The sequence below is a fragment of the Mchenga conophoros genome, linkage group LG2 (assembly GCF_057382185.1).
Source record: "Mchenga conophoros isolate Kocher_MC1m ecotype Shallow Benthic linkage group LG2, M_conophoros_male_GT1.1, whole genome shotgun sequence".
NCBI lineage: Eukaryota > Metazoa > Chordata > Actinopteri > Cichliformes > Cichlidae > Mchenga > Mchenga conophoros.
Genome location: NC_140527.1, coordinates 23569242 through 23596959, shown reverse-complemented (window position 1 = coordinate 23596959; position 27718 = coordinate 23569242). Strand labels below are relative to the sequence as shown.

Here is a 27718-nt window from a genome sequence, read left to right as displayed (position 1 = left end):
CCAAAACACACGTTTAAAAGCACCCAAGAAACACGGGGCCATTTGAAGTGGTCAGCTGTGTAATCTTAATCCAACTGAATATTTATGGAAAGAACTGAGACGCACTGTTGGGATAAAAGCAGCCATAAACCTGAAGGAAGTGCAGTCGTTTTTAGTGAAGTTTTAGAAAATTCAGAGAAGGGCATTTGTTCTACAAACAATAAAAATCATGTCGGGTAAAAGGAAAATATCAGTTTTATTTTTAAGCAAACAAGGTCTCTGATTAGGATGTAAGAGTCATGTAAGTTCAGTTTTGCATCATCAGTGTTTTTACGCCTTGTTATTGTTTCTGTGGACAGATCCGCACTAAAAGGAGGAATTACTTATCTCGATGCAGTGTTACGTCTCCGCGAATTTAGTCTGCAGTCTGTTCATTACAAGGATAATGTGTAGCTCATTACAAAAGAGAGTTATCTCTGGATACAGTGGTGCCACTTTCCTTTTAAACGGGATTTCTGTCCTTATAAAAAAGGGTTTACAGTAGCTCAGGAGGACTTTGTACTGTTTTTCTCAACAGTCTAACTAAATCCACTGGTTGTTTGTTCTTATGCTCTGAAAGGACCCATGTAAATGCTTTTGAAACAAGAGTAAGGAGTGGTTCCATCTGTTCAGCTTTCACTTCATTTTACCGTAGGTAAGCTGTGGCATCTTTACTGCTAGCTTACAGCAGGAAAAAACATCATGATTTGGGTTAAAATCCACTTTCTACAATGATAAATGCATATGTGAAAGCTCCACTCTGGCCCCAAATGTAAAGAAAAAAAAAACATGCTGTGCAACATGTTGACATTTTGAATTCATAAGCATATTAAGAATGTCCCTAACATACACAATGCTAAAAATAAGATTATCACTCAGGACTATTCTTCAGCTGCAGTGGCTGTGGTCATCTGTACTATGTAAATTAGAAGGTATTAATCTTGTTGCTTCGGCAGTGTCGCAAATTTACTCCAGGAGTCTCACAGTAATGCTATTCACTGGGATGACCTAATTGCCTCTAAATACCTATATTTCAAGTGACGGTGTTGTCTAGGCAGGAGTATGGAGGTGTAATATAATTTTGCAAAACTAGGCTAGTGTCTCAGTCAATGTCACTTTGAACTGCAGTGTAATAAATACAACACCAGACAAGCAAGAAACAAAAGAAAGTAGCATGTACAGTTTCACTGTACAACCTGTTTCAACTAACTTTGTCCACCTTGTCTCACTAGCACCAGCCCTGCCCACAAGTACTATCTGGCCATGGACCCGAGGGGGGAAGTTCTGTATGTGTCTGACACCAGCAGTCGCAGAGTTTACAGGGTGAGGAACCTCGGGCAGCCAAAAGATCCATCTCGCAATCTGGAGGTAGTTGCTGGGACGGGGGAGCAGTGTCTACCTTTTGACCAGAGCCACTGTGGAGAGGGCAGGAAGGCCACGGAAGCTGCACTCAATAACCCTCGAGGTAGGACAGCCTTCAGCCCTCCAGGTGAATATTTACAGATCTGTTGGTCGGTACACACGGATCAGTTTGGCAATATGTGGTGCATTTAGCTGGAGTCGTTGTCTTTGGCTAGAAAAACAGCCGTAAATATCAGGATTTTGATATTGGCGCGGCTTGTTACGCACCCACATTTTATGCGGACTGATTGTGCTTCAGCACATCTCACCGTTCAGTTTCATTCCAGTGCCTTAACTATCAGGATTGAGATCATTATAGGACACAAAGCTTCTATGACAATCTCAAAACGCCACACTGATAACATTGGAACAGTGATACTCTGTGTGCTTTAAACATCTTTGGTTCAATATCCATGTGAGCGAGTGATAGCATCTTTTTAAAATCATAATATTGATAAAAAGGCCTTAGATACTTTATCATGCTTTCATTACTATACTGATAAATCCATTTCAGTCGGATGCTTTTTCACAATATATTGAGTTATTGATTATTTAGATATTATATATTAAGTATGAGTGATGCTGCAGAGCTAAAAAAAAACTATAAAAGCATGTATGCTTAAGAAGAGAGCGTGGTGAGCTCTTGTTATGGAAAGTAAGTGACTCTCAAATCATTGTACCAGCAGGAAGCTGCAGCCACAGTGAAGTGCATGCAAACGGGGCTGATTAACTCACTGAAAACAGCCACAATTCAGTGTAACAACGATCCCAATGTTGTGCACCGCTGCCTCGGAAAAAGGTCATAAAGACCCGGTTCATGCCATGTTATTATGGTTTCTTTCTGCCTTTCCTCATCACTGTAGAGCTGGCCGGGACAGTAAAGGCTAATTACAAGCTACGAGCACGGCTGGAGTAAAGACGGTGCGGCTATGGGAAGATAACCTGTGCACACATGTAGCAGTGAGCAAGGAAAGAGAGATAGCCCTTTACAAATCTTTACAAATGAATGCAAGCTGCACAGCCAGTGTTAAACATATTCAGTATTATGGACATGGCCATTTGGTTATTGTTTTCTTTATAAATTATTTTTCCCTGCATTTTGTGTACAGGATACATTTTTGGATTTAATGTGCACAGTGAGCTCATGTTCTGTTTGTCAGACGAAGGATAATTATAGTGCAAAGTGATTAACATGACTCTTTAAATTATCCCACCGACTTCAGAGCACGTTTCAGTCGGGTGTATACTTATTATAATGAAGCGAAAATTAGCCGTGCACCTATTGCAGGAATGACTCATGTTATGTTTTGACCAAAGTGACATTTAAAGCTTTGTTTCTCATATGATTTGTTGAATTAGCACGTGCACCCATGCCCTCAAATATTTAGATAATCCCATGGCATTAAAATTATGTTTAATTGGTTCAAAGCTCCAACTGTTCACTGCCACAAAACACCCCATCACAGTCTCACCAGCAGCCCAGCTACACGGATAGATTGATGGATTCATGCTGGTTGTGCTTTTTCACCACCCTGCCGTCATTATTTTTTATTTTTTTTATGTAAATTGATTTAACCAGGCACCACTATTATATAATGCAGTTGTTATATAGCTCCTGCCATTCATTTGTACGGTGCTAAAACTTGAAAGTTGCCTTTTAAAGTCTTTACCTAATTTACCCTAAAAAATAACAGTAATACTGTTATTTTGCTGGATTAAAAGCAGACTGTCTGCCAGGGTACAGCTAGACCTTTTCCACAGCAGACACTTTGCCATGGCACAGTAGGACCAGCACAGGTGTGACTAATAAACTAATAATCATGGCTGCAGTCCATTGAGGTGCTCTAGTTTCAGGCTCTGGTATTATGTATGCTGACTCACTGTCAGGGCTTACACTTCAATGGAATAAGGCCATTGTTAATGCTGTTCGCTGCACCTGTGCTTTTCTTGCTTTAACAACTCCAAATGTCTCTGTGGTTCAAAACACCCCACAATGTAATGACTGGAAATGGAAAGGGGAAAAAAAAATCTATTCTTCATTCCACGGACTTGTCCACAAAGCCTAATTTAGACGAATTACCAGAAAATATGTCATGAGGATGTGACTTAGAGCATGCTTTCCATCATTTTTTTTGTGCTGACTGCTCATGGTAACACAGTGCACCCTCGAAGCTGCAGTCGGCACACAAACACATGTACTTACTTAGGTTTCAGGTCGGGTTGCGTTCATGGACATTTAGTTTGTGTAAGCACCATTTTTTCACCTTTTCTTTTTAAAAAGAAACCATTAAGTTGATGAATTAAGCATAGCCTAAGTAAACTTAAACGTAAACCTAAATTACTATCACACCTGCAAACAAGTTGAAAAAAGAAATCAGGTGTAGGGATACAAACATGTGTGAGAAGTGTGTAAAAATCTTGAGCCACCCCTCGTTTCTTTATATTTTGCTTGTGATGAGCCACAGATAGCAAACTATAAAGCCTTACAGGGTGACTCAAGACTTTTGCACAGTACTGTGTCTTGCATTAAACTTGTATATGTTTAGTTTGAGTGCAAATGTGTGGCAGTATTATGATAAATCAATCAAACATCGATAAGTTTGAATCATGAATTCATTAGAAAGTAAAAAATAAAAGTTTCCAACCTTGAAACGCCAAGTTTATCATACATGACTTTTTAAGACCTCTACATCATCAGGGGGATTTTTATTTTTCATAAACAACATGTTTACAATCAGACACATGCTGTGCTCATACATGCAAATTTATATTATCAGAAGGTTGAACAAACACCTTTTACAAGGTTAGATTATAAACTATAATAACAGAAAGTTACAAAATTGTAACAAATTTTAGCATTCAATAGATTGTTTATGTGCATTAAATTAAGCAACTTACGAAATGATTAACTTATCTGCGTTTGATTCTCGGCTTTTAGGGAGAATGTTGGCAGTCGTGTCCTTGTATTTCACACAATATGTGTTTCAGATGGTCTCCTTTTGAATATACTTCAGATATTCGCTGCAGAAAATTCTACGCATTATAAACTGAAAGCCTAAATTTACCTATCTCCAAATTGTCCTGGTCTACTCCCTAAAATATTCAGTTTCAAATCCTTCTCTTTATGCACACTGTGGCTGTGGTAACAGTCATAAATTCCTGTGACACAGAAGCGCTGTACTCTTCTGTCTCTTCTGTAGATTGATTAAATCGCCACATTATTTTGCTCGTTTCTGGCTACAAGAGAAATATTTTTATCTTGTTCCTAGGGCAAGGGAAGTTTGATCTTTGTTAAAATGACAATAATAGTTCAACTAATAGGGTAAGCATGGCTTCCCCTGGCTTACAGGGGGAGAAAGCACTTGTAGGCATAAACTTAAACCAGAATATGCCTGTCATATTAAGCGTTTCTAATGCACAGAAGTCTGCAGATTTAGTTTTTCATTCCCTCCTAGCTTTAGCCGGGTTCAAGCAATTTAAATTAATGCACATACATTTCAGACATTAAGCCCGGGGTGTTGATTTGAATTGGTTAATCGTTCTGCCCTCACTTATTAGCTGACAGGAGTGGATTCCAGCTTTTCCTGCTATTGTCTGCCATTGCACGACTACATTTTAATTCCTTTTGTTCTGTCCTGGCTGTGAGCTGTAGCAAATTTAACTGGTCTTGTCTGACTTTTGTCATCAACCCACAGAATACCTGGGGTTAGGGATTTTTTTTTTTCTTTTCTTTTGGTCCCTTACACTCATAGCAGTTTGGACAATAGTGGTGAGAGAAACAGTCTTCGTCTATAAAGCGGTGCTGAATGTGTTTATTGTATATAGTGCTGCAAAATGTGTTCCAAAAGAAGAACGACAACAGATGGTGTGACCTCCGCAGGCTGATATAACCTCAATATCATAGCGACAGAAGCCTAAATGTGCAGAGAAACTGCAGCAAGTTCTCAGAGATTCTCACAACAGCTTATCTGTGTGTGTAAGAATCTGAGCTGTTTTAAAAACACAGAGAAGCAAACACAGACTACTGATTTAATTTATTTTTCTGTTAATGTTCATCTGCGTCTTCACATTGCAGAGATCCATATTTTTGCAAGCGTATGTTGACAATTCATCTCAATTTAGCCGTCCTTCACACCCACACGTTATATCGTTTATTCTGTGATGTACTGTGCACCGTGACTGTATGCACAGACAAAGGGTGATGCAAATATAACTGCACAAGTACAGCTCCAGGTTGCCTACTGACTAATGCTACAGTTTGCAGTAAAGCTCGAGCGCTCGTATGCAGAAAAAGCTGCAGTTCACTTTATTTGGTCAGTGACTCTGAACTCAGAGCGGATTAAAATCAAATGTCATATGCTACATCAGTTGTCCTCCAGGATGTCACACTACAAAGGTTAAAATGGCAGATTTTTTGTTCCTGCCTTCCAGCGTTCAGTCTCCAAGTGTCACGGGAGATTTTTTAGCCACAGGCCTGTCACTCAGGTTACACCCACAGTCCTGCAAGGCCTGTTCTGTCAGTCATACTCAGCGTGCGCCTGCGACGCCGTCCGACGTCGGAGGCAGACAGCCGGTCGATACAGAGCGCAATAAATAAACGTAGCGTGCCTCCGTTCTTTAAATGTCACTAAACACAGGGAAGCTCCAGGTTTGATGGGGGATGTTTGATTTTAATTTCCTCCATCTTCTGGAGTTCATTCAGATATATAAAAGCGACGAGAGGAGGAAAAAAGAGAAACAAGAAGATGATAAGCGAAAAAGATCGCGGTTGACTCGTACTACCATTTGACACGTGATCTGTGGCCTTCTGCTCTGTGTATACGCGCTACTTACACCTTAGAACATGCCATATCTCTGCCTTCGTGCAGTAATAGAATATTCTGTCCCAAGACTCCTCTTGTTCACTCAGGGTGCGGTAATTTATACTGACTCATTGGAGTTCACAGAGTCTCTTCTGTGGCTATTGTACTCCTACTAACCAGCTCTTATAAAGGATCTAGAGATTTCTGCCTGGAGCCCCTCGGTTCGCTGTCATCTATCTGCCACAGCCCACACTCCCCTCCTCCCATCACCCTCTCTCCAATGGTAATGAGTGGTAGACTTCACAGAGAAATAGCTGTCCCCTTCTTTTTTGAAGTTGTGTCTCTGTGATTCTCCAGCATTGATCTCGCCTCTCGTCCTCTGGTGAGCTCCTCGCTCCAAATTAGCACCTTCCTCTTTTTTCCTTACTTCTTCCATCTGTTTTTCTCCCCCCCACCACCAATCGCGTCGATGAATCACCCCCGTGCCCCGGTGTTCAAATAGCAGCGGTAGGCCTGCTGCGACACATAATATTGTTGCAGCACGGCAAAACAGTTGTTAAACAGTAATCCATAATTTTAATTTAGCTGACAGCGTTGCGATGTTGCAGAGCGTTCTCGCTTATAGTCCCCCCCCTCACTCCGCCCCACAATAACCTAAGCTACAGGGATTATCGTGTGTCCTTCAAACATTCACTTATGAATACAAGATCTGGGGCATTGTTTGGAGCTGGCTGCACATTTGCTTCTGCAGTCAATTAGCTTGGTAAATAAAAGGCCTTGCTCCATTTAGGATGGATCCCATGTCTGACATGAAAGAGGCGTCAATCCCTCAGGAACAGGAACAGCCTTGGCTCACATTTTAGACTAATTCCGTTCACAGCGTAAAGGGGTCCCTTTTTTTGTTTGTTTGTTTGTTTTTTTAAGCAATCGTCCAATAAAAGACACACATATGTAAAAATAGCAGAGTGTTCTGTTTCTTTCATGTGTTGGTTTGGACAGAGGACTTCAGAGGGAGTCCGGTGATTGAAGGTTTAGTTGTTGGCGGCTGCAGTGTGCAGGTCTTATCTTTAATTTGTTGACTGGTCCCAGGCAGCAGAGCTGACATCCACAGAGAGAGGTGTGCGCGTCTATGCGCGTGCACGTGGTGGTGGGAGCACTTGCATTGTCAGTCTCTCTTTCTGACCCACAGGGGGCAGACTAATGCCCTTATCAGAAGCTGACATGCTGCCACCACATTTCTCCCTGTGCCCTGTCGGCCCGCTCTCTCTCCCCTCCCCTTTTTTCTTTTCTCTTCTCCACTGCTTTCATTCAGTCCCTTTCTTTGCAACTCTCTCTCTCTCTCTCTCTCTCTCTCTCCCCCTCACACTGACAGACACATTTGTCCCCCATCTCACTCGGCAACACAGCTGCGAGGCACGCTATCGGTGATGAGATAGCGGGGCCTGGTTGCCGAATGAAGCTGTGGGGTTTAAACTGGTTGCGGTTATTTGCATGTTGAACAGCCTGGGTGTGTTTAAAAAAAAAAAAAAAAAGAAAAAGCGTCAGAGCCACGGGTTAATACGCTTCACGTGGCACAGAGCTGCTCAGAGACCACGACAGCCAGGCTTTCATGCTGTACAGTAGCTGTCTTGGCTGGTGGTTGACATATAAGCAGCTTAGGTGAATGAATATCTTCACACACTGGGTGCTGGTCTCATTAACAGAAATAGCTGGAAATGCAGCAGCGCGCGCAGGATCACTTCCCAGTTTGTTTCAGCAGCGGTGAATCAAACGGTGCTTCGCTGTCAGCCAGGCCGCACTCAAACCATTAACTCAGCAAACACTGGTCCCCTGCCTCTGCTCAGGCAATGATGCCTTATGAGTGGTACTGTCCTTTAACTGCACCGCTCTAATCGCTGCGGCCTGCGTTCCACTTTTCTTAAATCTGCTGCTTCCCAAAACTGTGTTAGCGAGAGGCAGTGAGGGAAGTTCTGAGGTCTCCTACGGCTGCGAGGCTGGTCTGTGCCAGCTGCTCCGCGTTATAGCAGCGGAATGAAAATGCCATTGTTATTCTATCAAGTAAATACAGGCCCAGTACTGCCGATACCAACGCTGAAACTAATAACATGTCACAGTAACAGTGTGTCGTGATTTATGAGATGAATAATAATCAATTAGCAAATTCTAAACACATTTTAATGACCTGTAGAATACTGTAATTGTTACTTTCCGCATTAATTAGTTAATGCAACAAAACACAACTTTTAGCTTTTCATGTATTATGAAACTCTGTTTTTTGTCCGTCTCTAAAGCACTTTGGGTCGACTTCTGTTGTTCTAACTTGCTTCAGGCTATAAACAAAACAGATCTCACAATCAACAGGAAAAGGTTCTGACATTTTTCATAGTTCATGTTTAGGGATATTGTTTCTTTTCTAACAAAATAACTTATTTAACATGGCTATAGACAGGCTCAGAGTATATTCAATTAAAATAATACATTCTGTTATTTGAATGTCTGAATATAGTCTATAGATACTCAAATCTGCTAAAGTAACAGCTATGATGACCAACAGCACTTAATGATAAAGAGACCAGAGTAGGGAGGAGGGGGTGGAGTAAAGTGTAGCTGCACGAGATGAGCAGTGTTTGTGGAGACACGTCTCCTGTTCTGCTGAACTTAGAGGATGGAAACAAACTAAAGTATTGATCCGGTTATGCTAATGTACATCCGAACACCAATACCAGCACTGCATTGATACTATAAATTAGATTGATCCACTGCTACTGCTATAGAAGTAGATAGATTGAAATATTATTATTGTTGGTATTGGTATTGGTATTGGTATCGGATCAACACTAGCATGATAGGAACGATACTTTAGTATGTTTCCAACCTCAAAGTTCAGCATGTAGGACACTGAATCGTGTTAAATAAATAATTTTTGTGGGAAAGAAAAAAATATACCTCAAACATGCACTGTGAAAAATGTCTGAAGCTTTTTCTGCTGGCTGTCACGTCTGTTTTATTTATAGCCTACAGCACATTTAAACAACAGAAGCCGACCCAAGTGCTTCAGAGACAGGCGTATTTACCTTCCAGGTCTCCAAAAAAAGCCCAGTTTCAAATACACAAAAAGTTTGTGTTAACTAATTATTGTGAGAAGCAAAATTCACAGTGATTTCATGAATGATGATTCACCTGGCATAGTGCTGGTGTTGGTATGGATTGGTGTAATTACTGGGTACTGGACTGATACCAAAATTTGCCGTATCACACAGCACTAAAGTGAAGTCCTACGGCAGGGTAGCTGATCTGTGCCGGCTGCTCTGTGTTATGACGCCGGAATGAAAATGCCATTGTTATTCTACCTCTGGCTCCCATAGCATTTAGTGCAGAGAGACAGTTGCACCTCGCAAAACAGGAGAGCGGATTAAATTGATAGAGAAACAGAGGGAGCTCAGGACCGAGGGAGGAGGAGAGTTAAAGATAAAGCGAGTGCAGCCGAGAATGAAAAATAATATGACATTAATAGAGAAAAATTGAAAATGGAGAGAACCAGAGAATGCATGAAATGGATGAGGAGAGAAATAGAGCGAGAGTGGACTGAGTGTTTCGCATCCAAATCCGACAGCATGCAGCAGTCCCACTCCTCATCTGCATATTAAACTGGCCCTGTGGCTGCTTTCCCGCTCAGTGGGTCAACTATCATTGTTTTTGTTGGTTTAAACAGAGCGCTGTTTCACAAAAACAAGGGCATATGATAAGTCACACTGCGTTTTTTGAACTCAAAGATTCGGTTCGTGTGTGAGCACGTGCACGTGCGCGCACAGCCTGCCCCCGTGTTTCCTTTCGCATTGACCGAGCTTTTGTCTTTGCCCCTGGACATTCCTGCATTAATGATACACACATGAATTAATCACACAGCAAGGCAAACAGCAGCATACTCTATGATAATGCAAAATAGAGGAGACGCCATTGGGTCATGCTAGTTCTACCGCAGCTCGTTTTCACACTGCAGCATCCATGATAATTAGGAGAGCGGCGGCGGTTTTGTCGAGGCAGAAATGCATCGTTGAGCAGCCACAATATGAAACTGTGCCAGAGACTCATTTTCTCTCAGAAATAATGCTAAGAATATAGCTGCCAGCGGCAAATCTGGAGGGCCAAGCAAAAGAGCGTGAGGCAAGGCACATAGCAACGCAGGTACATCAGGACTTTTTCAGCAGGTGAGCCAAGTTTGACATAGCTGGGGAAAGAATTGCAGACACATGGCCCGTGTCATGTCTGCATTTTTACTGCTGACTTTGTCGCTGTATGAAACAGTGACAGGCCCTGCTCGACTGCATCGCATTAAAAGATAACTCTGGGTAAATAATGCATGCAGCCTCACTTTATGCCGCGTGTTTTTCTGAAAATTTCCAGCTGACCCACTGCCACAAGTCACACTAGGCTCTTTCCAGATGGTCTAATGAAACACTTGACAATAAAAAAAACACTAGAGCTCTGATGCTGAATGTTCTTTCAGTCACAGCTAAACAGCTTGGGTTTTTATGAACATATACACAGAGAGAGAAAGTCAGTTTTTTAGTTTTCTGTCAGTGCTTTTCAAATAGGCTTTAACTGCTGATCTGGTAATACTGGTGACCAACACGTTGTCATCAGTTTAAGTGGGAATCAGTTTTGCACCAGTTATAAGAGCTGAAGTGCTTTGGACTGCACTGGACTGCTAATAATACACAACTGTTAATAATGTAATCTAGAAACTGTAAAACTGCCACTTTCAGAAACTGTAAGTTCTGTTTGTCTGTGGTCAAGAGAACGCCGCTGCTCTGCACTGTCAAACAAATGTCAAACTTTCTGTTTGGGTTTGTCTTTCTGGGACTCAAGTCCCACAGGGGGCATCCTGGCTTTGTGACAAGGTCACGCTACTTTGGCGTTGTCATTATTTATGAGAGGTAAAGACGTTGCTTGTCAGGAATTGTTGACATATGTCATTTAAGCATCTGAGCAATGTTTTCATGCTTTTGCACTGGTGACAGCTGTGGCCAGAACTGCTGCATTTAAGGACTTGTCTGTCTGCTCTCATGAAAGTGATATTTTTGGTGCGTCTTTAGGGAATTTAAGTGAGTTTTTCGGGATTCTTCTAATATGGTAGAAATATTTACGTGTAAAAAAGCCACCCTGGCCTAAGAAAAAGTACATAGTTCACAATAACTGTTAGCTAATCACGACAGGATGTTACACAAATGTCAGATGGCATGAAAGATGAAGTGATGTTCAGATTTCAAAGGTGAAAGGTCAAATTCACTCTGTAGCGTTTGGAGAAAAGACACTCTTCTGGCCCTTCCTCGCCAACATCACTCAGATACTGGACTGATGTTAGTAATCTTAGGGATTCACCGCGAAATCTGTACTGTAGATAAAAGCATTTATGTTTTAGAAGCTGCAGAACTCCATATTTGGAGGATTTTCTGCTTTCGTTGGTTCAACATTGTGTTTTGTTCAGAATTAGCCTTATGTATAAAACTTACAGGGATGTTAACTCCAGCCTGACTGGCTGGCTGAGGCTTGCAACCAGTCCTAGACTTTCTGGTGAAGAATGCTTTGAGTTTGATTAGACAGCTCTTTTCAGCTCCTTTCAGACAGAATGAGGACTTAGCTGTCAGTCAACAAAAATAAGTTCAACAAAACTCCAAACTGTGGATTTTTCAGTTTATTATATTTGCTAAAGTACATTCGCCTGGACCTCTGCTGGCCTTCTGTACAGTCCTAAAGAGAACACTTTTCAATAGATGCATGCTACAGCATCCACAATGTGTTATTCTGCATGAGTAATAGCAAGTAATGTGAAATGAGTCTGATTTTTAAAATTATGATTGGACAAAGTCATTTACTGAAACAGCTTTCTTTGCTGCCTTACAATAAATGCAGATGGATTTTGTATGTAAAGTGACCTTGGGTTTCTTGACAGGTGCTAATTCTGATTTAATATTCTGATTTTTATTATAAACCCTTTGGAAGATTTTAAAATTTTTCAGTCAGGTACTTTAATTCATAGTGTGCCAAAAACATTTTGGAGCTTCAGAAATCCCTTACAGGGGAGAATATATATACTCCTCTGTCGTCACACACATAAGGACTTGAGTGGGATCCCATTCTTAATCTATAGGTTTTAGTATAATGTTGGCCCACCCTTTGCATCTATAACAGCTTCAGCTCTTCTGGGGAGACTTTATGCAAGTTTTAGGAGTGTTTATGGGATTTTTTTTGACCATTTTCCCAGAAGCTCATTTGTCAGGCACTGATGTTGGAAGAGATGCCCTGGCTCGCAGTTGTTGCTCTAATTCATCCCAAAGGTGTTGTGTCAGGCTGAGGTCAGGACTCTGTGCAGGCCAGTCAAGTTCTTCTACACCAAACTCACTCATCTATGTTTGTATTGATCTTGCTTTGTGCACTAATGAGCAGTCATGTTGGAACAGGAAGGGGCCATCCCCAAACTGTTCCCACAAAGTTGGGAGCATGATGCTTGGAGCATGATGCTTGGTGATGTTGCTTGGTGATGTTGCAGCTGCTCGGCCATGGAAACCCATTCCATGAAGCTCACTGATCTTGCGCTAATCTGAAGGTATCGTGAAGTTTGAAGGGCTATAGTGACTGACTCTGCAGAAAGTTTTCGACTTCTGAGCACTATGAGCCTCAGCATCTGCTGACCGCACTCTGTGATTTATGTGGCCTAGATGAGTTGCTGTTGTTCCCAATTACTCCCACTATGTTATAATTCCATTAACAGTTGACTGTGGAATATTTAGTAGTGAGGAAATTTGCCTGGTGCACAGGTGGCATCCTATCACGGTACCATCCTGGAATTCACTCAGCTCCTGAAAGCGACCCGTTCCTTAACAAATGTTTGTAGAAGCGCTCTGCATGACTAGGTGCTGGATTTTTTATGGGTTTATATGGGATTTGGATGGGTGGGTGAATACTTTTGGCAGTTTGGTGTAAAATCGGTTGGATTTAGTTGTTGACTAACACATAGAATAGAGCATTCCACACAATCTATTTTATTTATTGCCATAAATGGTCCCCGACAGTGACACATTACACCTTTAACATTTCTAGCAAACTTTTTTGCTGACCCATTGACTCAGGGTTTCAGAGACCTGGTAGTCCTCAGATCTAAGAGTATTAAAACATGAGATGGAATTCATCTAATGGTAGTAGAGGGATGGTCAGTTGAACTTTATTTTTTAGCTGAATCAGATAGATGAATCAGGCTTATCTGGGATTACTTGGAAGAACAGGGACTGCTTTCAAAAATTATTCGTGCTACGTTCTGATAAGGTCAGGGTCATCGGAAAACTGATATTCTGAGAAGAAATTGTCTGCTGTCAAGGTATACACAGGACAAAAGAAAGTACGATTATACACTAACAACAAGGCTCTGCCTTTACAATGCCTCCTATTCAAGCAATAAATAGGTGGTACGCTATAGAGACTGACAGCTACCTTGTTTGTAGTCGGAGTGTGTAGAGTAGCTTCAGAGAGATTACAGAAGCTCACTGTGTGTGTAATGAAGCGCAGAGTCAATAAGACATGCAGGCTTAAGGCCAAGGGCTGAGCCTTTGCGCCAAAGGTGCAACATGTGTGCCAGTCAGCAAACTTGTATATGCTCGTTTTTGATTGACAGGCCGCTGGTCGCCGGACTGTCTGTGTTTCCGATTCTGAAGGGACAGGCAGTTAGTTATGGAAGCCTCGTTAAAGGTATGTCAGGCTGACAACGTCAGTGTGATCATGGGAAATGTGACACACGTGTCCCTTTAACTGGTCGGGATGGCCACTGCTGGCAGCTGGCCTGTCAACCTCCACTGGGAGCTTGGCACACTGACAGGAGGAGTGGAGCTTTGCTACCGCGGAGGAATAAATTGCATTTACTTGAGGTGAAAGCCCAAAATACGGGCGATACACACAGATGGACGCATTTGTCTCGGTCACGGGGGTGGAGGGAGTTCTGATGAGAGGGGAGAGAAAGTAAACTCGTGCTTGCTGTTAGCCAGTCAGTTCTTTAGACGTACTGGGCAGAAAGATGAAAAAGCGGAGCGATGGTAGCGGACGTACTTGCACATAGCAGTTTAGCTGAATCTCCCTGTGTGAGAGTGGGGGTCAGCAGCTGTTAAAGGGGTGGAAAAACAGAGCCAGTAATTGTTCACACCTGGGCACTATTATCACCTGCAGCTCTCCAAGAGTCCATTTGTCACATCTCAACCCGAGGATGTGCTCACACAGTTGTTTGGGAAAACGATGAGGCAAAATCTTAGATGGCTGTGATAGAGACTACACTGGTGCTGCCTCTGGCTAGGACACTGGGATGTCTTTGTACGTGGGATACTTTGTTTGGGTGGAAGCTGCATAGATTTGCACTCTATAGTAGTTTTCTGCCGCTCTTCCGTTTGCTTTTTTTCAGATGTCAGAACATTTGTTCCTCCCATCTGATCCCACTTCCTTTTTTTTGTTGCTGTTTTTTCTTTTTTGTTGTTGCCATTTTCATGGCATCATGCAATATTGCCACGATGGCGTGTTTGGGAAAAGAGCGCCTATTGATAGACCTTCTTGTGTTTTGTTTGATGTTCTAAACAGTGCGACATAATCTGCAAGACACTCGCACAGATCCCAAACCCCTCAGCCTTTCATGGAGCTTTCTAGTCCAAAGCATTTCAATTGCTTTTTATAATTGAGTTTGTCTGCCGCTTCTGTGATTGCTTTGGATCTCTCTTTTGCTATCAAACAAGGCAATTACCACCGAATCGCATATTTTTCTGAAAAAGAAAAGGGAAAAAATGTTTATTTGCATGAATATTAGCATGCAACTAATTCAAAATCTCCTTTCAGGTCTCTGCGTGCGAGAATTCCTCGCCTCGCCATACATGTGTAGTTGGGAACTATACCAGCTCAAAATAAAGGAGAACGCTATCAATAATTAATTAATGCGGGTTAATATGTTAACAAACTTATAGTGGTTGGTAATTAGATGAGCCACAGTGTCTGATTCAGACTTAATTACTAAGCCACTGTCTGTTCTGTGGGGCTTCAATGAATAATTAATTACAAGAAGCATGAATTATTTCTGCTTACCAAAGATCCACAAGAAATACACGCCTCTGCTATTTGGTATTGATCGATAGAACGTGTTTGATTGGGGAAATAGGAGCAACTATAGCACAGCAGTTAGGAGATGAGCATGTCATAGATTATAGAGCCGTTTGCTGCAGAAGGTGCAGGATCGGGGACTGATTGCAGCACTAGCAAAATGTGTACAGCACAACTTTTTCTTCTTTGCACAGGTGTGCAATCAAACATTGTGTGAAATGAACACATTTGGACTCACACATATACCACAGAGTGCACAGAGGCGTTTCACAATTCTGAAATTGAATGAGGCGGTTTATTTTCCCTCCTTTAGTGCACATGGGCGACCCAAGTGTCTTGATGAAAGTTGTGCGTGCGTGTGTGTATCTGCAGACGCTCTGATTTACCCGCTCTATATTTGCATATGCACAATGTGATTAACTGCCAAGCCTTATCTTTTCCGCCTAGCTTCTTCATTGCATGCATTGCGCGCACACAAACACTCACACACCCACAAGCTGCCGCGAACATGTGCACACATTCACACTTTTACGTACCGGCAGCGTTGTGTGTTTTCAAGGAGAAATGGTGAAGGTGAGGTGCAAACCACACAGCAAGCTAAAGACTCTGAGACAGTCTGTTATTCAGCTTCACTCACAATTGGACTGCAGCAGTTAGTGAACCCTGCAGGCTTTCCCCAGCTAATGTGGTTGACTTTATTTATGGCCAGTGTGCCTCGCTTGGGCCAGTCGTGCAGGTGAAACTGTCTATCGCTCTGCATTCAGTTGTCAGTCACATACAGTTACTTTGTACAGAAATGCCACGGGCCATAATCAGCTCCAGCTCGCATCATTTACTGTAGATGTTGTAATAATATGTCAGTCCATGTCATTAACACTCACTGGGCCTGGGGGATACGGGAGGGCAGATTGAATGGCTTACACCTCGGGCTGCTGGCACCCTGTGTGTGTGTGTGTGTGTGTGTGTGTGTGTGTGTGTGTGTGTTCCTCTCCCCCGTGTGTTGTGCTGTGATTGTGTGGGTGCGTCAGAGTTTTCATATATAAACGAAACTGTGCAAATTATGCTTTCTTCTCCTGTTTACCACATCCCTTTACATTGTGTTTCTTCTGTACATGTACGTGCTGGTTAACTGCCTGTCAGACACTGATGTGTGTGTGATTTTACGTTTCTTCTCTCTTTCGTCTATAGCAGCACCTCTTTTGGCAGCTTTGCTGTCAATGTTTGAAAGGTGAAAGTACTGTTAAGGAAAACTTGAATAGCACCATAAGGCTGACTTCCTGTGCTCTCGAGTGCTCAGGTCTTAGCAGTCACTGTGCACCACATACTTACACACACACACACACACACACACACACACCACATCCTGATGTTACTGTAAGCCTGTAGTGTTGTCTCCGAGTGCTACTAAATAAGATATATAATCCACAACTTGTGTTCTAATGACCGTATTACACATTATCTTCTTTCTCACCTTACACCTTTCCTCACCTCTCCCTCGCTCTTTGCTCAGAGAACTCCTGGTGGCATCCTCTCTTCAAATAGCTGTAATCAACACTGATGTTCTCTAAGACCCCTCTCTTCAAGGCATTAATCAGATTGGATTGTACTGCATTGCCACAGGGGGCCGTTAGAACTGATATTCTTTTGACAAGGACACAGAACAAAGAGATTCTTTGATTGAGAGTGATTGGACTGTAATGGTTAATTGGAGCAATTCCTCATCACGACCTCTGTCTTATTACCACCCTTCTTCTCTTTCCCACCTCTTTTGGCACTGTCTGTCTTTTTCCCCCCTCTTTGGCTGCATTTTCGTCTTAAATCTGAGCTGCATGTGAATAGCGTCACTGTATCATCCTCCCCTTCCCTCCACTCCCTCTTCCCTCTGTTTTTTCCAAGGTCACCGCAACTCAGTCTAATTCACTTTTCTTTGATGATAAAATCCTGTCCCAACTTTAGCCAAATGTCCGTTTCCCCGTGGAGTTGAGATTTATCTCAATTACTTCTCCACCGGTGTGTCTGCCAGCTTCTAAACATGAGTATCAGAGTGCCAGGTTCACCCAGGGAGAAACAGTAAATCTTTTGATGTCTTCTGAGTATCCATTGGCTATACGGCGGGGCTGTAAATTCCCTTAAAGCAGCACACAGCTTTATAAAAGACAGCAGGAAATCCAGTCCCTGACAAGGAGAATGTGGACTAATCTACCACCTTTTCAATAAATACGGCAAAATGCTTTTAAATAACACATAAACTGGTGTAAATCCTGTCACCAATGTCGAGCAATAACAGCAATATTTCTTTATTTTCGTACTTGTGTGTGAATGAATAAGACTTTGTTTACTGTTAATGGTAGTTTGGCATCTATTTAGAACCTGTTTGTATAAATATGTGATATGCCGATCCCGAGTATGCGTAATAAGGATGTCATAATACAGGAAAAAAACTAGCGGGAAGTGGGAATTTAGGCTGGAAGTCTGTGAGACCAAGGCAAAGAAAGAATAATATCCAGGGACAGAGGGAGAGAACAGAAATCAGTATTGAGGGAGAGTCCTGGCTGACTCGTCATGTCCTTGTGCAGGATTTATGAGCTCTAAGATCAGGGACAGGTTTAGCGAGAAAGTGCTAGGAGGAGGAATGGATGGGAAAGTGAAAGGAAAGTAGGAGGAATACGAGGATGGTGTTACAGCAGGGAGAAAGTGCCAAATTTCAGGCCTAAGTGGGCTCAGACTGCACTGTGGGTTGAGACGTCCCTCTTGCATAATAGCAGGTGACAGGAGGAAGAATGGCAAGGCCAAGAGGAAGAGATGGAAGAATAAAAAATGGGCTGAATAGAGAGAAGATGAAAAAAAAAAACAGAGCCTAAACATTATCCAAGCGCCAGAGGTCAGTGATTTGATTAACACCTGCGAGATACAGGGCAAGACACAGAGAGCGCGACAGCAAACAGAAAGCAAAGGACAAGAAAAAAGCAAAGAGAGGAGGGGGAAAGAGAGAGTGGAGGAAGATCAGGTTAGGGAGGATGGAGAGCTGGGGAAATGCAAGACGAGGAGTGGAAAGGTGTTGCCGAGGAGGGCTGAGGCTGTGTGGGTGCTGTAATCTGTTTGTGTCAGAGAAATGATGAAGGGGCCAGGAGGGAGAGCTCTGCAGTTCACCTTCTGGCCCCTGGAGGAAACACACTGACCCTGGCCCTCCCCCTTTGCCCACCTCCCTTTTCCACCACCACTCCACCTGCGCGATTTATGACTCACGGGGTCGGTCCAGGGTTGCTCGGTCTGAGGACATTTGTGAATCTAGTTGCGGCGGCAGTGCATCACTTTTTTTAGTGCGCGTCTACGTGCGTGTGCGCGCGTTGAACACAAAGCATGTGTAAAGAAAGCTATTGTATGTCAAGGAGGATGAGACATTAGAGCTACCCGGGGAAAGGGCAGTAATGATTTTTATCCTGGGCTCTCAGAGCGAACAGAGGCACATCTCGAAATAATCCAGCGTGACAGAGTTTGGAAGGAGAAAGACTGACAGAACTAGAAAAGATGACTGAATGATGGGGGAGTAGTTGTACTGCATACTGATGATTTCACTCCACTGCCCAATTTAATCACGATAAGCTGAATGTCTCAGTGAGCCCATTAAATCTTAAAAACAACAACAACAACAAAAAAACAACTTGAAACAATTATCTTCTGTTCCAGGAAATTTCCACTGTGTTCTGACATTTTTTAAAGCTGAACTAATCAATATTCTTTAGATATGAAAGAAATGATTCAGTGACTCTGTGTTCCTGTCAAAGGGGTCACTTTTAGTAAGGAAGCCACACATAACTCCCCTCAGCTCCACAGTGTGTTTTAGCATATTTTGTTTATCTTATGACTTTGCAACTTTTTAATGTTTTGGTTCACAAAACTACACTCATCATTTCTGGCTCGAACAGGCAATGGATAGAGCTCTGAGAAGTCGTTATGTACAACATGCTGCTTTACCTTCATATTCAGGGGTCACCATCTTGGCTAGAAGGTCAAATTATCAGTCATCGGGTGAAGAATATGTGATGCCAGTGCTAGCTAATTAGCTTAGAGCAGCATTTTTTGTGGCATTGATGTCACGCTACAGTCATAGCAGGTAAAAAACAGCGCAAACAGAATTGTTGTGAACTTTGTTTTTCCCTTTAAGGACTGGGACCAGGCTTGTGACCATTCACAGTCAGTGGCTGTCTTCAAACCAACTCTGACGCATCAACACGCTGATAAAACAACAATCAGGCAGAATCAGTCTGCCATCAGTCTCCTATTAGTTTGCAAATGAATGGGGACATGTTGGTCATGACTGTTTGTGATAATATGCTGATTAACTGTGAAAACACTATTGCAAAAATCTCATCTGCATACACAGAAATTCACATGAACTACTTACTTTCAGAGTCCAGCCAGAACATCAAACAGAAAATCAGAAACGTATCCACAAATAGTGACATAGTTGCTGCAGAGATTTAACTACAAAATGGCATAGCTAGCTTTCATATGGGAATATAATCAGAATATAATCAGAATACAACCAGTTGGCGATTACCTGAGTCAGTTCCCCTATTCCAAGGAGATGCGTCACAGACATTTAGAAATTGACATCCTGAGTCAGGCTGCAACCAGGTCATGCGTTCAAAAGTGTCGCCCAGAGGTTGAGGGTGTTGCACACTCGCAGTCGGTTGCCGAACACAAAAACAGTCCTGTTTTTACTCTAGTGTGTCTGGGTCATTTCATGTGTTGTGCCGTTATTTGGTATTTATTTATGTTAAAATGTCATCTTCACTATTTCATAATAAATATGTTGTCAGAGGATAAAGTTTTGCAGCACGGTCAGTTCCATTAAGTGCAGAATTTGCCGTGTTAGATTGGTCACAACAGTGTCGAAATTACAGCACGCTGCTAGCAATTACTCGTTCTTTTACCTAGTAAAATTACACAGCAGTTACATAGTGTACTTCATGGAAACATACTAGTGGTAATATTCAAAGTGAGACAGCAATAAAGGACAAAGTTAGCAACTAGGAGGTTTACACATAACATTTATCTGCTAAAAAGTCAGATATTTCCCTTATGGGGGAAAAAAGAGAGCTGAGTCAACTATGAACTTGGATTCAACCAATGACTCCATTTTTTCTATATCCTTGTGTGGTTAAAGAGATGAAATGTTAAAGACAAAATTAAGGAACAGAATCTGCTTATAAGACTCTATGTTGTCATGCTATTTAATGCTTTCTACTGTTTTATAGTCTACTATATTTAAACCGCTTAGTTCTGTCATTGATTGGAAATGCAATAAGTAGGTTTTGTCTCCATGAAGTCCTTGGAGGCCAGTGTGAGATGAAATTATATACACAGCGCATAAACATGTTGTGACTTAATGATGCAGAATAAAAAATAAAAATCATTCGTAAATGGCACACATGCGCTGGAGATGGCAGGTAGAAATGCTAAAAAAATGGCTTATTGTCACAGATGCTAAGTGAAAGCAATCGAGTGAGATTGGTGTAGTAAGAGGTGAGGGCTGAGTAGTGGAGTATTATTGAATCAAAGGCCTATTCTCGGTATGAAGATGAGGCGGGGATGAAGGTTGCTCCTCATCCATAACAGATGATTCATAGGCTGCCCTGACCTTTAATACCTGGACTTACCTCTTTTCCTTTCTCTGCTGCAGAACTCCACTGCATGGAGAGTTCAAGTATATGCTGTTAATAGCAAACAGCGCTGGCAAAGCTTGCGTCCCAGAGCACTCTGCAAATACAAGTGCGCATGTATGCACATGCGGGCATGTGCACGTGTGTTTGAAGTGTGGATGCTCATTTATAAAGCACATTTGCAGAAGCATCAAATGTCAAAAGTTCACTGCGGCACCCTGCTCACATCTAATGTGACAAATAACTTCTTCCTCCAGTTGCATTGTTCTAATCCCTTTAGTGGGCTCTGGAATGGAAATATAATTACATTTCTGTGGTGCAGTGCCTTTGATAAGACAGCCACTTGCTGAGCTGAATGTCTAACTGAGTTGGATGCCTCTCCCAAGCCCTCTCCTCTCTCCACTCTACTTCTCTCCCCTTACTCATCTCCCCTCTTCCTTTCTCTCCTTTAGGTTTTCTCGTTTTCCCTTTTCATTCTCTCACCCCCCGCTCGCTTCTCTCTGTCATCTCCAAAAGCTCATTCTGTCTCTCTCTCACCCGCCTAGGTATTGCTGTGGATAAAGGAGGAGTTGTCTACTTCGTTGATGGCACCACCATTCAGAAGATTAATGAGAGGGGTTTGCTCTCCACTGTGATTGGTTCAAACGGACTGATGTCGACGCAGCCGCTAAGCTGCGATTCACGCATGGACATCGGCCAGGTGAGTTAATAATGCGGCAGAGTTTCGATGACCAGCGGAAAGCAGATTTGCTGTGAATGCTGTTGTTTTAATAATCTGTAGAAAAATAAGCCTGCTTATTAAACAGCAGTATACACTGCAAAGCTTCTTCTACTGAGAACCTTTATCATTTCTTCAAGGTATGTGTGCTTGTGTGTGAAGGAGAGACCAAAGACTGCATAGGTTTGATCTGGCAGCCTTCAGATCACACTGCTAACTTATATCAAGCCTATTAGAGCAAAGGATGAATTATAGATGAGCTACTGGCTCTATAGAGGGATCTCTGCCCACACATAGGGATGTGAGCGCCTGTGTATGTGTGTGTGAATATCAATGTTCAAGCCAGGTGAATTCCCAGAGGGGATATTATGTGTCGTTAAAGGGGCCCGTGCTGCCTCCTGGCTCTTCTCGTTGTTTGTTACTCATTGTTCAGATCATGTTAAATTCATTCTTCGTTGAATTACAAAACAAAACAAAAAAACAATGTGTGACCTCAATGTGTCATCTTTGCTCATCATCTCTTGGCTGTTGTAGCACTTTGTCTACATTCAACTTAGCTTTCTCCTGAAAGTACAAGCTACCAAGCTAGGCTATCATTTCTGAACTTCTCAGTTTGATAGTTTAGCTCACTAAATCTGCAAGGATACAGATTATTAATACTGGAAATGATTGCTCTTCCTTGTCCTTTATGTTAATGCTATTCCAGCACTGCAGAGTCATCTGCCACTCACCTACACAGCTCAAAAAATTCATTACAGACAGCTAACATTAGCGAGGCACGCTAATGTTAGCTGTCTGTAATGAATGGGTTTTATTGTGTTGATTACAAAAAACGGGATGAGTACACAGAGCTACGTCACTGTGTGTTTTAAACCAAAAAGAACTGCTGAACTCCTTGATGGTGTCAAATAAGGCCTAACAATGTTATCTCCCCAGCTGGTTTCAGGTATAGTCAAGTACTCCAAAGTGCAGTTTTGACATCCTCAAGGGTGTCTCCCGCTTTAGCCCTGTGACACCTGCTTTCAGGCTCTGCCTCACACTGTCACGCTGCTCACAGTAATGTCAGGCCAAATAAGAGAAAGCCTCAAAGCCTCTCTTTTCTGGAAAAAAAAAGGCGTAAACAGGCTTTCTCTGCACACAGGACAACATCTGAATATGAGGCTTTTTTTGCATTTCAGCCACAAGCACAAAAGACATTTTTCAGTGCAGTTCTGTGTAGTTCAATAGTTTCAAAATAACATAATTCAATAAATAATTGAAAAAGAAGGGGAGGCGTTGAAAATGTTTATCTCAAATATTTTCAGAGAATCGGGAGAAATAGAAATGGGACAAAATCAAAAACTGAGTGGCCGTGATCTTTGGGTTTCCAGGCAGTACGCTAAAAAACACAAATGTGATTTGGGAGAAGAATTCACAGCTCAGGAACAGTTTTTGTTGCTGCCTCCATGATTCAACATCCACTGATGTGATGTGACCAATCAGAATCTGAACTTCTAAAGAAGCGAGGGTTCCTCCAATGATTATCATTGTACAGACAAGTGCACATAACATTGGGGCAGCAGGTTTTGAAGCAATGTATGTTGTCATAGTAATGACATTACAACAACAGTGCATTAAAGAAATCCAGGTGCTAGACTAGAGTGCCTGCAGTGTCAAATCCAACACCCAAGTGGAAATATGTGGAGTATTCTAAGGCCACAGACTGTTCAGCATGTGAAATCCTATATTCAGCAAGAACAGGTAAACACTTTGCTTTCAAAACTGCAGCAACTGATCTCCAAACAAAGAGAGGTGATGCAACACAGTGGGAAGCATGTCCCTACTGCTGTATCTACTTCACTGATATGTTATAAACAATGTTACACTTTACAACATCTCCCAATGTTTTTAGCAACTAGATACTCTAAAATTAAATAAATAAATGTTGTACCTTTTACCTTTTGTTGATAAGACTTTTTTTCCTGCAGTACTCGTCTCTCATCAGTACGTATGGTGAGCAGTGTATCATAGCAACACACTAAATCCATCTCCTACCATTGGTGCTTATAAGCAGAGATACTGCATTGCTCAAATCTCTGGTAATAATATTGGCTTTCTGTTTAAGAGATGTGGAAATGCAAGCTGAAGCTCTCTTAATATATACAAATGAAAAACACAAAGAACTTTAAAAATAAATGTGGATTTCAGCTCTGTGTGCAGGTCAGCTTCTCGAAGCAATCGCCTGCCGTCACAGCAAAGTTCAACATCGTGTGCAGCAGGGATTTGATGCATGGGACACCGTGAGTCCTGCTTGATGAATCTCTCTATCTTTAAAAATGGAATTTCAGAGTCAACCTTCTAGTCTCTCATTTGACAGGGCCTATAATTGGACATGTCAGTGGCAATTTAACATGATCCATTTATTTACCAATCCGTCCTCGGAGTCATCAATCACCTCATCCTTCAGACGCACCGCGTCGTCTCTGCAGCGGTCACGGGCGCCTGCGAGTGAGATGGACAGTCATGTGGGTGGCTGTGCGCTGGTGTAGGTTTGCCTGCCTTTGACCCCCACAGTGTTAGCGGACAGGGTGTGCTATTTGAGCAGGCAGCGATCACGGTTATTGGATGACATTTGGAACAGTGCCGAAGCGAGCCAGTGTGAGTCTTGAATAAACACAGGGAAGGCTCCCTGCCCGCTACTGACCTTTGCATGAGCAGGGAGGGTCAGGAGGCCTAATACTATGTTATTAAGGAGATGTTATTTGTATCACCTGTAACTGGCTCTTGTGGGCAGCTGCCACCAAGGACTTCTTTGCTCTTTTGTTCTCGCTTTTTTTTTTCTTCACAGAAATATACAATAAGTGTTTGTCATTCCTCAGGTGCGGCTGGAGTGGCCAACAGACCTGGCCATTAACCCACTGGACAACTCCCTGTACATCCTTGACAACAACATCGTCCTGCAGGTAGAGAAATACGCACGAAACAAAGCAGAGGCTTGCAAGAGAGGGAAATATACGCCTGCTTCTCATTCATTCATCTGCTTTCTTATGAGACATTGGGACTATATGTAGCAGTGGAAGAGAGGGTAATAACATATTTTTCACAAATTGCAGTGCTGTCACTTTAGGTGCATTTAGAGTGAGTGAGGCTGCTAACATAAAAGAAAGCAAAAAAAAGCACCTTGTTAAAAAAATAACATGCTATCACAGGTCTCTGCAGGAGTTGTTTTTAAGAAAATGTCACTCAACTTTTTTCTCCGAAATTAATGAATTGCCTGTTTGAGCATGTTCAAAAGTAATGAGTCAGGAGATGAGGCAGGCGATGTTTGATACACCGGATCAAAACCAAAGCAATTCAACAGAGTGGCTGACTCTGTTGAATTGATGTAAGTGTCTGTATTGTGCCTCTCTCTTTTATAACAGATAATACGTTGTGGTGTATTTCCTTAGGTGTCAGAAAGTCTGCAGGTGCGGATTGTAGCAGGACGTCCCATCCACTGCCAGGTTCCAGGTATTGACCATCACTTGGTGAGCCGGGCAGCTGTGCGCGCCACCTTGGAGGCAGCTAAGGCCATCGCCCTGTCCCACCTGGGCACGCTGTACATTGCTGAGACTGATGAGAGGCGAATCAACCGCATCCAGCAGGTCACTAAAAAGACTTTTGAGGGCACCTGTTAATGATGCATTTATCGCAGTTCTCATGTTGCAAATTTATACTGAAGTTGCAAAAGACCATACTTATCCAGAGTGTTAATATACTGCTCAAAAAATGAAAGGAACACTTTGTAATCAGAGTAGAGCATCAAGATGATTAAACTTCTGGGACATTGATCTGGTCAGTTAAGTAGCCGAGGGGGTTGTTAATCAGTTTCAACTGCTTTAGTGTTGATGAAATTAACAACAGGTGCACTAGAGGAGCAACAAATCAGAAATACTTTTAGAGGTGGAGGCCACTGACATTTATTCCCTTCTCTTCTTTTCTGGCTTTTTTTCACTACATTTGTATTTGGCTAGTGTCAGTGTCGCTGCTCATATTCCTCCAGGATGACACATCAATAGGTTTGCTGTGGCTCCCAGCATAGCATCAAGACCATAGAGGAGATTTCAGGAGAGCTGGTCAGGGCTGTAGAAGGTCCTCAACATGTCAGCAAGACCCGAATCTGCTCCTTTGTGAAAAGAGGAACAGGATGGAAAACGACCTCCAGAAGGCCACTGGTGTGAATGTCTCTGACCAAAACATCAGAAACAGACTTGGTCCTTTAGTGAGCCCTGTGCTCACAGTCCAGCACCTTGGACCCTGACTGGCATTTGCCATTGAGTACCAGGATTGGCTGGTCCACCACTGGTGGTCTGTGCTTTTCACAGATGAGAACAGCTTCACCCTGACAGACATGTAAGGGTCTCTACAGACCTCTACAGGCTAGGCATTGGCATCCTTACTGCCATTAGGTGTCAGAATGAAATCCTAGGACCTACTATCAGACCCTGCACTGGTGCAGTGAGTCTTGGGATCCTCCTGGTGCTCAACAATGGCCTCATGTGGCAAGAGTATTCAGGCAGTTCCTGGAGGCTGAAGGAATTGATACCATTGAATGACCCCCTTGCTCGCCTGACCTAAATTGAGTAGAGCACCTCTGAGATATTATGTTTTAGTCCATCTGACACTGCACCTCAGACTGTCGAGGAGCTCGGTGATGCCCTGGCCCAGATATGAGACGAGATCCCCCAGGACACCATCCATCGTTTCATTAGGTGCCCTGATGTTGTCAGGCATGCATACAAGCACGTGGGGTCATACAAGCTACAAACTAGAACCATTTGAAATGTAAGCAAAATGGACTAGCCTGCAGCATCATTTTTTCACTTTGATTTTCACGTGTCTTTGAATTCAACCCCTCTGTAGGTTGAGCATTTTCATTTCCATCAAAGGATGTGACATCTTTTCATTCCTAACACATTAACCAGTCCATATCCAGGCTTTTTCCCCATTGATATCTCATGTTTTTGAGCAGTGTATATTCCTCCATATTACCCTGACATTTCAATGCACGCCTCTTGTCTCTTCGCATGAACGTTTTCCACGTCTCTGATGGAAATAACAACAGGAAAAAAGAAACAGCTCAGCTAGAGCTGACACTGGCAATCCATCTGGCCTTATGACACTAATTTACCTTCACACTTGTTGCATCATGAGTCCCACTGTGAACAGGTTGTTTGCCTAACAGATGCTACGCAGCAAGGTAGTGCGTCGAGTCTGTGTCTAGGACGTAGATGCTCAAAATCAAAGGCATTCAAAAAATAATCAAGAAGTACGGTTTCAGTTTTAGAGAAAAAAGAAGTATATATAGTATATTACTTTTTTCTGTCCATTTGCTCCATTAGGTAGCAGCATGTTGTCACAGCACTGCAGCATTTTGGAACCAACAGCACAAAGGTAGTGCCTGCTGGACTCAATCAATAGCACCTTTGTGGTGTGCAGCAACACGCTGGGTCCATGTGGAGGCAGACAGGAACATATAATACCTCAAATGCCTTTTTATTGGGTACCGACCAGCCATGTTGCAATGGGCAATGAAAAGACCTTTTTTTTTTTTCTTTTTTTAAACTGCGTTTGTCACACCTATTTTATGTTTGGCATTTTTAGGCTCCTATTTATCAAGCGTCTCAGTTGGACTCAGACAGGAATGGATCCATCCATGTTTGTTAAGGTTTCCACACTTATTCAGCAACAGGTGCCAGACTGACAGTGAATGACACCGCTTTGTAACAACGAGCCGTAAAGTAAAATTAATGATCATTTGTTTAGATGTGTGTGATGACGAGTTGGGATTATCTCAGCAGTTTGTGATGTGCAATCAATCAGTGCATTAAGAAACAAAGAACAGCCAGGCAAATACAATGTGATGCAGGAGAAATGAAATACAGAACACTTCAGGTAAGTTCGCTGCACACAGATACACCTGACATGATGTTTTAAGCTGATTTTAAAAATGATGCGTGAATTAAGTG

The 27718-nt window shown here is 42.4% G+C and overlaps 1 protein-coding gene across 1 annotated transcript in view; it reads left to right on the top strand.

Moving 5' to 3' along the window:
- The window catches only part of tenm1 (teneurin transmembrane protein 1), a 204297-nt gene that overhangs the window by 156535 nt on the left and 20044 nt on the right, over positions 1-27718 (top strand). The window contains exons 22-25 of the mRNA XM_085289132.1: positions 1251-1483; positions 21559-21713; positions 24590-24673; positions 25160-25354. Of these exons, the coding sequence (XP_085145258.1) occupies positions 1251-1483; positions 21559-21713; positions 24590-24673; positions 25160-25354 (667 nt within the window). The remainder of the gene's footprint in view (positions 1-1250; positions 1484-21558; positions 21714-24589; positions 24674-25159; positions 25355-27718) is intronic.